The sequence below is a fragment of the Sylvia atricapilla genome, chromosome 1 (assembly GCF_009819655.1).
Source record: "Sylvia atricapilla isolate bSylAtr1 chromosome 1, bSylAtr1.pri, whole genome shotgun sequence".
Lineage (NCBI taxonomy): Eukaryota > Metazoa > Chordata > Aves > Passeriformes > Sylviidae > Sylvia > Sylvia atricapilla.
This window is the reverse complement of record NC_089140.1, coordinates 116,174,330-116,189,152: the sequence shown is the minus strand read 5'-3', so window position 1 is coordinate 116,189,152 and position 14,823 is coordinate 116,174,330. Positions and strand designations below refer to the sequence as shown.

Here is a 14,823-nt window from a genome sequence, read left to right as displayed (position 1 = left end):
TGCAATTTGGTGGAAGCAGAACCAGGCTGGAATCAGGCATAAATAAGACTTGGAGGTGGGACCAGCCAGGGGACCACTGAGAGGACATTCTGGGAAACAGGATCACAAGCTGGACACAAAATGACAGGACATCATGGCAAAAGAGGAGAGCTGGTTAACGGGAGGTGTGAATGGGAAGAACTGAAACCCCACATAAAGCAACCTGGCTGCATGAACTGTCCCAGCCCAAACAGGAGGCCAGTGCCAGGACGTGGTTTAAGACTGACCAAGGGAGCAGTCTTGGAAGGGACAACCTGTAGAGAGAGAGACTGGGCCAGCTCTGGATCATTCCAAAGACAAAAGACTGAGGGGAAACAGAGCTGATTCCCAAGCTAGAAAATGTCTTTGCCAAGGAAAAGGGATTGTTTGGTTCTCCATGTTCAGAGAGAACAGGAGCAACACAAACAACAAAAACCACGGCAAGGAGAGTAAGGTAAAATGCAAGGGAAGCACAGCATGGTTTGTGGGATCTCTGTCTCTCAAGGTCTTTAAGAGCAGGTTAAGTGAATATGAACAGAAGAGCATGAAGAGTGGTTGGCCCTCTTTTAGGACATTGGGTTGGTTAAACTTCCAAAGGCCCCTGCCAGGCCAGTGCACTTTGACACAGTAGTGAAAATAAAAATGGTTCAGCACAAGCCCTTCAATAATAACTCCTGGTATGCAGTCTAATAGCTTAATAGGACTGTTTAGGTTATTTTGTTAGGACTTGGATGCTGTAAGACCAGAATCCATAGTCAGGATTGCTTTTGCTACTGCCTTCAATTTGGCCAGATTTTCACCCTGGGATTCCAGCTCCCTCCACCATCTCCTGCAACTCTCAATAACATGTTCATATCACCCATTTTTATTGGCTTTTTCTCTACTTCCTGGTCAGTTGCTCTGTGAAACGCCTAAGAGAGCCTGGTCTTTTAAAGTCACACGCAAACACATAAGGGCTCAAACAGATTTTCCTGCACCCTTGCCCCATCCAGGTTAACATATCTTATTATCTTTATGTTTTGCTTTGCTGACATTTATGAATGCCAATGCTTAGTTAAAGAAAAATTTATTGGACTAAGAAAGCATGATATGGTGATGTTCATTACTGATATAACTTCTCCTTTCATTCATCATAGCCATAATTAATTTTCTAGCATGGATATAGGCTGAGATTTAAAGCCATCCTTGTGAAATGAATTAGCTCCTTTTCTCATCTTATTTGGAGTTCCTTATTGTGAATATACTCCAAGTGTAATAGAGAAGCAATTTATGAGAATGAAATCTCATCTGTGTCCTATTCCTTGCCCTCTCTCTGGTGATTTTATTATGCTGGGGTGGCTCTTGTCATTTGCTTAAAGGCTGGGCTGCATTTGTTATTATAAGTTCAACAGGTTGTTTAGCATACATTAATGCACAGCAGGGAGCAGAGACAGACCTTGGATGCCTAACATCAACCAGTCAAAGCATGCAGTTGGGGTCTGTGGGTGAGAGGTGTTGCTTCACACAACATTCAGCACCAAGGAAATCCTTAGTGAAGGCCCACAGTGGCCCAAGACTCAAATCCCCCTAAGCCACAGATCAGCCCTAGAGGAAGAGGTGGACACAGCAACTTGTGGGCATGAAGTTTGACCTGACCCTGGCACCAGCACACCTCTGTCACGTCCCATTGGGTGTGTTAACACAGCTGAAAATGCAAAGATGGGATGATCAGCTGTTTCCATCCAAAGAGAAGTCTGCTATTAGTGCATCTGGGAAGATTTAAAGGCATCTCTCTGAAATGAATTAGCTCCATTCCTTGTCTTATTTGGAGTTCTCTGTTGTGAATATAATCACAGCAGTGTGTGGGGAAGGTGCCGACTTCCCAAGGATGAGCACTCAGTTTCAAGGGAGCTCAGGAAACCTGAATGGAAGAAGCAAAGGTTTTTGCAAAGCAGTGCACTGCCGTGGCAATTCTCTGAGGCCCTGCTGAGAGACTCTGGTGTTTGCAAAGCAGTACAGCTCCCCAGGCCTCAGCAGAAGAGCTGTGTCAGAAAGCTCCAGTTCCCTTGGTAAACCAAGGGGTAAATATTCAGCAACTTTAAAAAGGCCCATGGCATCAAATGGTGTCTTCAAGCCTTTAAACAACAAAAAGCATCTTGCATAGAAGAGCAGATCCTGGCAATCACAGTTACAAGGGTCCTCTTGCAGGATAATGTGTGGATGTAACTGGCTCCAGGGAGGAAACAACCATGGTCACCAGCAATGCCCCTGCCAGTGGCTGGAGCTGCTGCACAGGGTGATGTGTTGTGACTGCCATGCTGAATTGAAAATATAAATTAGCCTCGGTAACTTTTCAAATGTTTTTTACCTTTGGAAAGTGGCTGCATTTGATTTTCCAGAAAATTGGCATATAGCTGATTAAAACTGCACATATCATCCTAACATCATATCCTCACTACTGAACTTCTAACCTGACATAAATACATTGCATATAACCTGTTTCTCTTGATTATTAACCTTGAACATGGCAACCTATAAATCATCGGTGAAACAGCTGGTGCTCAGCATTGCCCCAAAGGTGTATGATTACGATCATTTTATATATATCTTGCTATGCAGACATGAAAAATTCATTGAAGAGCTTGGTATTGTAAGACTTATTGTAATGAATTTTCTTTAAAACATAGATCATACTTTAAATAGGTGTCTGCTCATTATAGTGTAGCCATTTATATCTCCTTGAATTACTGGTGTGGTGCTTGGCTGATTTCTAAAATTTAAATGTAATGCCTAAACAAATTCAGAGTGGTCAGTTTGCCTGTACTTCATTATGACATTTTCATTTTTAGTTTTATTCCTTTATTTCTATCAGGCTAAGGACTCACACCTGCAGAAATATTGAGAGGATTACAGATTTTTTTCCCTGCAATACTTGGTGTTACATCCATCACTACTGGGATTTAAGTAGCTGCCATTGGCACTTTAGCTTTGGGGGTGGTAGCAGTAGATTCAGCTGAGGTCTGGTGCCAGCAAGCACATGAATCGTACAATTGTAAGTCAGTAATAGAACCAAAGGGAATAAACAAAACATAAAACAGGCTATAAAGCCAGAACCTGAAAATAAACTTTTAAAAGCCACGAAATCTGATGGCCAGAACCTCAATGAACATGGGGAGGTAGTTCAGAGGTCATCCAGTGACATTTTGGTTTTCGGGATGGCATCCTCACCTTTTCTATCCTCCCAACAGCCATGTGCATAAACACAGCCTGTGTCAGCTAAAAATGTGCTCAGTGATTTAAAGCTACCCAGCACCCATCTAGTGAGCACTGAGAAGCCTGTGCCACATGTTCCCATCCTACACAGATTTTACAGAGAGGCTCTAACTGTTTGTGTCTGAACTTGAGTGGTTGTTGGCAGGTGACGGGAATCATGAGAGAGGCCCTGCATTTTGCTACTGATTCATACCATCAATTTATCATCTTGCAGATGAAACCATTCTTCTCCACGAGGTTATGAGAGGATTTTGTCACCTCTGGCTCCCCTCTCTCATGCAGCTGCTCTGCCAGAAATGCTGCCTAGGATGGGATGGTAAGAGAGCCAATTTGTGCCAGCCCTTCCCATGCATTTTGCTCAAGACAACAGTGTCAACGAGGGAGGCTTTCCCTGCCCGTGCTGTAGCCTCCATTAACAAAATTCACCAATACTTGCAGAGCTCCACCAAGGACTACATCGGCCACAGACCCCTTCAGTCTTCATCTTGCACCCCAGGGGCACCACTGCCACCTTGGACCTGGCAGAGAAACCACAGTATTCCCACAGAAATCTCTACGTTCCTCCCTGAACTCCTGGTTCTGATTTTGCCTGTGACAATTTTTGTTTGCTGCAAGCAGGAGACACAAAGACATTTGCGTGCAACCTTATTGCACATTGGTCATCAAAGAGATCTGTGCAGATTTAATTTGCTTTTGCCTGCTCACAACATATTTTCCCTTACCTCTCAGAAAGAGTGAAGACAAGCATAAAAACCAATTCCACAATTGCTCGCAGATTTCTGTAGTGCAAGCAGTAAAGGCTCAGCAAGAAAACCTGATACCACTGCACGCAAATGTTGCTTGGGTCACCAGAGGCATGAAGCCTAAGAAGAGATCTAAAAAGCCACCTCTCCATGAGGAATAAGCGAAGCACATGGCAGAGAAGCATAATTTGTTCCAATTTAGTTAAGATTCTCTTGGCACATGAACTCACAACTGCTTTAGGAAGGCTTCATTAAATGGTGTGCAAGGAAGCCCACTCATCCTTTAACTTGTATACAATGAAATCCACTGATAGAGACAGTTTTGCAAATCCCATTCAAAATCCAGGTTAAAAGCAGCCACCTCTAAAATGGTTGTGGTGAAATGCTGCACACATTGAAGTGCTGTTACTGCATGGTGTGATCCCTACTAGCCATCAACAGCAGAGAAGCCCGATCCAAAATCATTAGAGGCTGCTACATAGAAAGGGTGCCAAGAAGAGCTGACAAACACGAGGTACTTAGCAGCATGTACTGAAAACAGGCTGAGAGATATTTTGGAGCTTGCTTCTCATGGTTTCTAGAAAATTGCTGTTTTCCTTCAGATTAAACATAAGTATATACAGTAGGCAAGAAATTATGGCAGTTCTTCACATGGCAAGGGAAACTAATAGGGCAGTGAAAAGCTTGTTCAATTCAAACACTGAGCGTTAAAATCAGCAGACACCTTTTTCTTTCTCTGAATGCTCCTTTTCAGGGCAGTTGTATAGAGCCAGTGACAGGTTCTCCTTAGTACTTGGAAAGCTAGACTTTGGGCCTTTTTAAAACTACTAATTTCTGCTAGAATATCAGAGGACACTGGAAGCATCATCTTACCACTTGCTATCTGACAGAAAGTGGACAAGGATGGAAAATCCAGGAATATTATCTTCTCTCTGTCTGTGTCTGATGTATCCACAAGCTTCCTTACTGAGGCAGCTGTAAGCAAAGCCAAGGAAGCACTAAGGGATGGCTTTTCAGCACACCTGCATGAAAGGGAGAAAGAGAAGCTGTTATCTTTGAATATACTAAAGCTTTAGCAATCTACCCCTCCAGCAGAGCAATGTGTGCAGTAGAAGCCTTTTGAGGGGAACACGAAGGTGTAATGATGCAAATCTTGCCTCTTAAAACTGGTGCCTGAACTTGCAACTTTGCTAACTGTATTAGTCAGATGAAGCAGCTGCACCGTCATATTCAGGGATGACTAAAGGAGTATTAAAGAAACATGAACTACCACCATCCTGAAGAAGTCAGTGCACTGATTTATGTTCCCATTTCTGTGATGTACTATGCAGTCAGAAGAAAAAGCAGCCCCAAGGTCAAGTGGTAGCAACTTGTGCAGTGAAAGCAATAGCCATGGCCCTGCCTTGACAGTGGCAACTCAGTGGGACAATGAGAAGCAAGACCCACAGCTTGGCATGCAGTTTTCTGTGGAAGTGGGAGACAGAGCTGGCAGATTTGGTACCTTGCAGCAGGGTAGCAGGTTTGCCATTGTCCATTGATTGAGGGGGGCCGTACTACGACAGCCCAAGATGTAATGAAGATTGTCATGTTCAAGGATGAGCCGGAGTTCTACCCAGGCAGTCCTAATCAGGGTGGTTTGAGTGCGGCGTGATTGTTGCTAACATTAGCCTCACAACATCTCTGTGAAGAAGGCAAGTGTCATTCTCCATTCGGAAGATTGGAAACCGCAATTAAAGCAACCGCCTCAGGGAAGCAGACAGAATTAGAAATTGAATCTGGAGTCCTGGTCTGCTGATTCGCCCACGGGTTCACCTTTCAAACTTGGGAGAGGGCAAGGTAAAACAGTCGGAGGGCACCTTTTACCTGCAGCCCTAGAGACGCTCCCTCAGACTCCAGCAATAGCTCCAGCCTAATCAAACAGGCACAAAAGAGCAAACGCTGCTTGCAAAACAAAGCGCATACCCCACTGGTCACTAGAGTGCTACAAGCTGGAATCAATGTGATGATTGTGACAGCTGAGAACAAATTCAGCTATGTTTGACAACTTCCAGAAAATATTGGCAGAGGACAGGGAGTCTGCACTGCCCAGCAGCACCTTTGTGAATTGATTAGCCATATAGCAGATGGCAAGCCTGCTGCAGACTGAGACAGCAGAAGATGGCCAGTCTGGTTGAGAAGAACTTGAAGACGACTGGGAAGAAAAAGCATGTCCTTACAGTGACAGCCCACAATGATATTTCAGAAATGTCACATGCATGGCAGATGAGGAACAGGACTGATTTTTAACATTTTCTTCAGCTATTTATTACCAGCACCTGTCTGGCTTATAAAGCAAAATTATACAGCTTTGTTTAAACCCTTCACTTTCACCTCTTTCCGTCACAAAAAATCCTTAATATTAAAAAATCTTTTTTTTTCTTTTGAAATATTCTTCTAGAATCAACTGATATGTTTGAGAGAACTTCTTTCTACACTTTCTCTCAAAGCAGGCATGCCTTGAAAGTTTCATTTTAGGAAAATATATTCTGGACAAAGAGCAAAGACTCTGCTCTCCTCCTCCTGCCACATATTTTTGGGAGGGGTTTGGCATGTGTTTGGGGAAAATTCATATTTTCTAATGGTTTTAGGAAATGCCTTAGGCTATTCAGAGTCTGCACAGCTGCTCATCAGTAGCCAGCCATGGCTGAAAGAGCAGAAACTATGGGTCAGAAAAATATGCCATCTTTGTCTGGTGCAGAACAATGCTGCTGCAGTGAAATACAATGGCCGTCTCTTATTTTCCACTAGCCCTTAGAAGGGGGCGGGGGGGGGGGGGGGGGAAGACGAGGGGAAAAAAAAAGGGAAGGATCACGGAGTTTCCTTGCAGGGCCTCTGAGCAGAGGGAGGGAACATCAGCTCTGCACTCACAGATATGTAAATCGTTCTCCAGGCCCAACAATAGCAGAAACCCTGTGGGAGGAGGAGACCGATGGCACTGCTGCTCCCAACTCCTTTGCCTGCAAAGCCCACAGGTTCCTGGCACTTCCCGAGAACTGGAAGGCCAATGCATCATCCGAGAAGAGGAGAGCTGTAAAAGCTGTGGTATCAGAGTTGACTGTTCTCTGCCCATGGAGCTGTGCATCATCACTGGACATTTTAGGGCTTACAATTTGCCTGCCATTCAGTTCATGGGTGCAGCAGCCCAGAAGATTGATGAATCCATGGTTAATGTCTAATACTGCCCCTTAGGTTAATAAGGACCACATGTAAAAAGCTGGAACTGAAAGAAGAAAACTTTCTGTGGCATGACCCTAGTTAACAGTATTTGCATCAACATACTCCAAGCAAACTTTCTAAATAGAGGGACAGGGTTTTTGTTTCTAATGCAACTACAATTACCAGGATTTAATGAAGTCTCTGACTTCCAGCTATCACTAACATCTAAATTTCTTCAGCAAGGACTGAGGGAGGACAAATAACAGAGTGGAAACTACCTGCTATGCTACTGCAACAGAAATAGCTCAAATGATTAAGTTTTGATGGTTTTACCAGTGCTGACAGCAACCAAAAACAAAAACATCCAGTGACATGGACTTATTCCCTTCTAGAAAACATGTATTTTGCACTATATTTCCTTATACTAATAAGTGTTTGCTCTTTTGCACCGAACCTATTATCTAAAACTGCAAGCAGACTGAGCTGGGACTTTGACCCTGCATTCCAAGGGAGGTTTTCATAAGTCCCATCAAAGCTTGATTATAGCAACTGTCAATCATATAATTGAATTTCTTTCACATATTCTCCTCAGAACAGCTGACTCAAGCTAGTGATTAGACTAGACCCCTCAAACATCACCTGTCTATGTAAGAAGCCGTCTCCAGGTCTCTTCTCCAAGGCATCACTTGAAGCCAAAGGGGTACAACAGGTTATTTGCATAGTACAGAAGCAAGAGCTATAGCCACCACTCTTTCCCACAGAGGAGTCAGGAACGTTCATGGGCTGGCATCTTTCAGGTGCCCAGAAAACAGTGTGGAGGCAATAGGTCTGAGAGCCCTCACATATCTTGACACTTCCTGATCCCCAGCCCTGATGTTAAGGATTCAGAGGTAGGTGAAATGCACGGTGCCGATGCAACAGAAGTCTAAAAATCCCCAAGCAGTTTTGTTCACAAAAGTCAATGAGAAGCTTAATATGAAAAACACATTTGAATACCTCTCCCTCCCCTCAATCTTTAGTCCTTCTCAAATGAGGAAGTGCTCAATGGCAAAGATCCTCAATAGAAGGATTCAATTCCAATAAGCAATACACTTTGATATCTGACATCAATACAAAACAAGAGACTGAAGCTAACTGAAAAAAACTGGGACTAGTTTAGGAATTTGTCCCCCATTTCATCAGCAACAATTTTCAAGACTCACACTTGAACTGGTTCTCCTTTACAGTCCCATTATTAAAAATCGCTTCTGTAGTAGTGTGAGCAGACTTGTAGTTCAGTTCTTTCCCTTGGCAGGATTGCACACCATGCACACAGAACAGACTGTGTTAGCATGCAGGCCACTGCTGTACTTTGACACAGGTACTTTCGTTTTGAAAGCAACACAGAACATAATTTATATTCCTTGATAACCCCATTCACATTTCCATGGCCATTAGGAAGTCCACAAAAAATAGTTGGTGGCAAACAAAAGGGTCCTCATCGTGAGAGACAAAAAGGATGCTCCAAATGTGAATCAAGTGCAGAATAGTTTCTGATCTATGCATCTTACTCACGTAAGCTTTTATTCATTTAGACACACTTTTAAAACTCCGTAAGAATCTTTGCAATAATTAACATGTAAAAACTCTGTCAAATCAAAGAAAAACCTTCATATTTTCATGTAATACATTTCTCGGACATTAGATGGCAATCCCCCCACTTCATTTTTCATACCAGGGGCCCATATCCCTTCCAAAAATCAAATGTCACCACCTTTCCAACAGGTGAGGGGTCTGTCTTATAGGAAGCAAGGCTGTTGGGAAAGCAGAGAGCATGGAGGCTCTCCAATTCTCAAGGCATTTGTTCTGTTGCAGCAGTTCTCCATTTTTGCCTTTTTTTTTTTTTTTTCTGAGTAGGAAAGGCAGATGAGTAATGCCATCATGGAAGATGCTTGTATTAGGGGTAAGGTTCACTCATTTGTCACTTGGATACCCTACATCATGAGCTGGATGTCTCCATGTCAAAAACCTATAGGCACAAATATAAGTTACCAAAACCTCCCCACTTTGACAGAGGAAAAAGAGACTTAGTATGGCATTGAACAATATAATTTCTAGTCCTGCCAATTAAAAAGGGTTCTCCCAAGGGGTATCATTAGTCTGTGTAAATCTTCTCTGGAAATTATAAAACTGAACTGAAAAAACCCCTGCTATTCAGTACCATGTGTGGAATACACACAATGGGAAGCACCTACACACTCTTATAGTGGGAATTTTATAGGTAGAAAAAAAATAAGACAAGCCATTTAATAACAACTTAAAAAACAGCTCAAATTAATTCAACAGAGTATGTAACACACCTGCCCAGGTTAATGTGCCTTTGCTTTCAGCCTCTCACTTTTTGCCATGGTCTACATGTGATGTTTTAGAAAGAGGCAGGAATAACACACCTCATCAACCATTCAGTGATGTCCATGCAGGGGGAATCCTTCCTGACCTTCATTAACTCCCTATGATCTATTTAAGTGGCAGTACAAGACATCCTGACATCTATTCATTTCAACAGTGCGTCCCTGTGATTCATTCACACAAAAATCACTTCCTAAGCCTTCATTTCTCATCTACTTTCATCATTCACGAAATATTCTTTTCAAGCCAAGTTCACCCCTTTTCATATATCCCCCTGGGGACCAAATTTTGGCCTTGCAATACTTGCCCGTTTGAGCTCTTCTGCAAATTCACAGTGTACATGAGAGTGAGGTTTGCAGCTCTCCAGCATTCCAAAAGCACAGACAGCATTAGTCCTAAAGACAGGGGTCCACCCACAGCTGGCTACTGAAATAGCTAATTTTTCATGTACTCCAGTGAAAATCTAACCTTTTATCCTCACTCTGGAGCTCGTTGTGTATGTGTGTGTCAAGGTGACAACACCATGAAAACAGAAGTTCTCAAATGGTACATTATCTCGAATATCAAAAGGTCACAAAAGGGTACAAATCGGTAGCTCTCCAGAAGAGACACTGGTTTTTATAAAAAGTGGGTCAGTTTTAGTTTCATGTAGGTTGTTTGACACAGTGGTTTCTGGCATCACAAGCTCTGGTCTACAGGATACCACAGAGCCTTTGTATCCCTTGCTGTCACTACAGCATTGTGTTTTTCTACCCATTAACCAAGGATAAATGACCTAGATATTGTGCCTATTAAAGCCTCATTTTTCTTTTGCCCTTTTGTTCTTTAGTGTACCACATTATCACATGCTGAACACATTTAAAGTATTCTCAGTCTCTCATGCCCCTTTGAAGGAGTAAAGTAGGGATTTTAGCGTGCATTTCTGTAGAGTTACTTAGAGTGGAAAATATGAAGGCAATTCAAGGTTTCTCTTCCTGCCTAGTCCCCTGAAGACGATCAGTTCAGCATTTACAGCCACTAATCTATAAAGAATATAGCAGGAAAATGCTATAAAAAAGCCACAAATACAAATACAGAAAGTGAACACCAGTTTTGATGTCCCTAAACACTACATTCTATAATTACATCTCTGCATATCATGGGTCACTTTTATTAAAAGCATCATTACTACAGTTGGCAGCAATTTACATCTTATCTTACATGATAGCAGTTTCCAAAGAAAAAAAAAAATAAAAAGACATCACAACAAAGAAAAACAATACATTTACAAAGTCATGTCTGTAAACTTCAAGGCTAGTTTAGAGTTGAGGTAATGCTGTTTAGCTTTGTGGCTAAAGTAACAAAGTCCTTTAATTTAAAAAAGGTACCTGATTTTTTTCTTTTTGTTTATACCAGTGCATTACAAGATCACGAGACGATTAAACTGTAGCTTTATCCTGTAAGAACCTTCTCCCCGGGTTAATTTCCAAAAGGTACTCTTCACATTCAACAGCTGCCTTATTATTGCTGCGTCTCAAGACAGAGACATTCACACTATCATGAAGATTGTCAGAGAGAGAGTGTGTGTGTGGGTGTGTGCGCGCATGTGAGCGGGTGAACTCCCATACAGTCAAAATGAAGCGCGAGTACGATATGTATGGTAAATTTCATCTTGACCTTCACAGCAAAAAAAAAAAAAAAAAAAAAAAAAGGAAAAAAATAAGGAAAAAAATTTAAAAATTAAATATATAACTTCATCCTTCCTTTAAGCAGCACTTCCTTCTATTAGTGCCACTTGATTACAAATTGCTGCTTAATCCATAATACCAATGGTACCAAAAGAAAAAAAAAGCAGAGCATTATGTCAATTTCCTTAAAAAGACATGATCACCTCTCAAATTTCATCTCTCCTAGGGATAATAAATAATGCACTGCACAATACTTAATGACCAAGATACCTTTTGACACATCTGTATAACATGACTTGAACTTTTTTTTGCTACACTATGTTACAGAACAGCTTATAAAAACTAAGTATGGACATTAACTGTGAGTGTAAACAGTAGGACTACCACTTGTCAAAAGTTTAAAACACTTTAACTGTAACTGGTACTGGTTATTCATCATTTTCATTGTTTTCTATTTCTTCCCCCCCATCAAGTGAGTCTAATTCTTCACCCTGTGCTATTTCATCTTCTAAAACGGAGGAATCTGCAGTTTTATCAAGGCTCTCCTCTGCATCACTGCCTTCGAGATTTTCTTCATCTTTAAAGGCAGCTCCTTCAGTTTTCTCAGTAGCCTTCTCTTCATTGGAGCCCACCGCGTTCTGAAGTCCTGCTAGTGCTGGGAAACCGGGCAGAGTCAATCCTCCCAGTCCTGGAGGTAGAAACATAGATGGATAGAAGAGGCCAGGAGCCATGGTAGACAGCAGGAAAGGATTGAAGGCCAGAGGGTTTGTGGGCAATCCAGTGTTGGTGGTGGTGGTAGTGGTGGCAGTGGCGGTAGTCGCCGCAGTAGCAGCACTGACAGATCCATTCGCAGAGTCAGTAGCAGAAACAGTGTCTGTGCTTTTCTCAGAGTCTTTGTTCTCCTCTTCATTCTCGTTTTTCTTCTCTTCAGCTTTTGAAGCGCCATCCTCAGTCTCTCCTTGACCGGAAGCAGTAGTGGCATTTCCAGTAGTAGCCGTTATCGGGTTATTCAACAATCCGCTTAGTCCAAACATATTGGGCAGTCCTGCCATCCCTGGCAACATCAGAGGCAACATGGCAGCCGGGTTTTTAGTGTCCCCCCCAGCAGCAGCAGCTGTTGCTAGCCCTGGTGGAAAGCCCATGAGGCCTGCGAGCTGGAGAGACTGCAGGTTCTGTAGGTTCTGGAGGCTTGTGAGGTCCATTCCAGCAAACAGACTGTTCATTAGTAGTGGGTTGATTCCCGAAGTTGATGCTACAGCAGCAGCTGCTGCAGCTGCTTTGGCAATTTCACTTTTTGGCCTTCTTCCTCTTCTGCTTGCTCCTTCCTCCCTCACAACAGGTCCAGTGAGAAGACGGTCAAACATGGACTCTGGAACAAAACCCTAAGAAGGGAAGGTGAAAAAAACAAGCTTTATCCTCGACTGGCTTTTTTAGCTTACAGCAGTTAACTCCCGATGATAGAAGAAACAGAAGGGATTTCAGCATACTCCAAAAGTGGTTTGTTTTTTTCACCCTGGCAAATGGTGACTAGCTTAGAACTACAGTGAACGGCACTAAAACAAGCAAAGAAAGCTGAAGAAATAAAGATCACAGGTTTTTTTTAATATTTAAACACAAGAGTAAAATAATACATGCAGAAAACTCTGTAACTTCATTAAAATCCCCACCCTGATATGCTGCAGTTGCGAGTTTATGTCTTCATAATTCATACTGAATTTCAGAATAGTAATATTCTATTAAATTGAGTATTTCCAGAATTATACTCTTTATTTTCAAACAAATGTTGTAAAATAAAAGGCAGAATGCCTATTCCTTTGATGCTGCCTGTTTACTGAGACAACAAAGTGTATTTCTGTTATGAATACGACAAATATTTTCTTAGTAGTTCCTCATATACAAATACCTGTGCTTTTTAAGGATTGTTACTTATAAGAAGAAATAATGCAAAACAAATGCTGAAGGCTGCCTTAACTGTAGCTGATTTGTTGAGTGCATTTCAATCCAATTCTGCAAGCAGCCTCCTATCACCACTCCTCCCCCAAGCTGGGCAACTCCTACACAGACATCACAATTTTCTCAAAACCAGATATGAGATAAACACTTAATAATCAATTTACACAGCCTTCAACTTTTCTGTGCTAGAACGTACAGTGACGCATGGAAAGAGAGTTTCACTTACAGACTGTTTAACAATGTCAGTCCAATCTGGAGCAACAGCAAACTCAGGATTTTCTTCCAGCCATCTTGGCAAGTCCTTCATTGGAGGGGCCATAGCTCCACCCATCTAATGCAAAAGACAAGGTTATGACTTTAACAAAAACCCAGCAACAAAACCAAACAACTACTTACATGGACATTTTTTATCTACACACTTTAATCTCTGAAGGACGGCAACAAAGACATACAGTTCACTGTGGAAAACTACACGGAAACCACGGAGCTAGTGATACCTCAATTGACAAAATCATGTTTTAAAAAAACAGTAAAGTGCTGCAGCTTAAGCAGGTCTGGTAATAAATTTTGTATCTAAGGACAAAATGTGCTATATAGGTTCAAAAAGTGAGAGTTATTCACTCATGTGATTAATACAAATGTATCAGAAGAGCAAAGAACGAATTAAAGGAACCAGGTGGCACAGTCCAGTAAGAAAAACTGCTGGCACCAAATTATTAAACTTTTGAAGGGAATGCTTGGAGTAGAAAACTTGCTTTTCACATGCAAAGACATTATTAAAGACCTCAACTGAAGTAACTTAATTTTTACCTTCTTTCCATTTCGTTTATTTACAACAGGTACCCTTTCTTCTCCTGTCAAGGTGTTTATATCCAGTTTATTAGGGTTTCGACATCTGTGTCGTTTTTGTTTCGGCTTCTGAAATGGGGAAAACAGCACATCTGCACTCTTCTGGAAAGAAGAGAAATTTATTGCTTTTTAGCTTTTCATTTCTTGACAAAAAATCACCAATCACGGAACCCCCTCCTCACATCAATTTTAAGACAGGATTCATTACTTTACTCTCAGATTACGTAAGAAAAATTATTTTTGTATCAGATGAAGAAATTCTGCAGAATTTGTCAAACTCGTTATACACAAATATTAAGACAGGAAAAGCAAATCAAATGCCCCAATGTCACTTGGGTATGGATAAATTAAGAATAGTGGAAAAAGAGAAAACTTCTATTGAAAAGACAGCTACAAAATCGAATGTGCACAATGTGAGAAAAAATTCAGTCTGGCATCCATAAAACTAACTTCTGTATTAATACAATTGAACAACACTTTTAGAATCCCATACTTACTGGTACATAACTTGGCATATCTACAGTGTAAGTAGGATGCAACTTAAGCCATTCAACTAGATCCTTGTTTTTTGGGGCATCTTCTCCCACCAGCCTGGTCCCATCCTCTAGATTGATTACAGGGATGCGAGTGTCTGGGTCTAATTGACCAGGAGATGGAATGTTCCTTGCTGGTAGGGCTTCCATATCTTCTTCAAAAGCTTTGGTCACTTCCGCATCCTCCTGAAAACAATCACATCTGTGTTAGTCTTCCCTTCACAG

At 41.7% G+C, this 14,823-nt stretch overlaps 1 protein-coding gene across 6 annotated transcripts in view; it reads right to left on the bottom strand.

Moving 5' to 3' along the window:
* Nucleotides 1-10,726: 10,726 nt before the first annotated feature.
* CHD7 (chromodomain helicase DNA binding protein 7) overlaps nt 10,727-14,823 on the bottom strand; it is a 131,151-nt gene continuing 127,054 nt past the window's right edge. For 5 of the 6 annotated variants that reach the window (XM_066331634.1, XM_066331623.1, XM_066331656.1 and 2 more), the window contains 4 exons: nt 14,563-14,784; nt 14,027-14,167; nt 13,443-13,547; nt 10,727-12,645 (listed from right to left, as the gene is read on the bottom strand). In XM_066331634.1, the coding sequence (XP_066187731.1) occupies nt 11,692-12,645; nt 13,443-13,547; nt 14,027-14,167; nt 14,563-14,784 (1,422 nt within the window). In that variant the 3' untranslated portion in view covers nt 10,727-11,691. The remainder of the gene's footprint in view (nt 12,646-13,442; nt 13,548-14,026; nt 14,168-14,562; nt 14,785-14,823) is intronic. The other variant, XM_066331650.1, reaches the window with a different exon arrangement.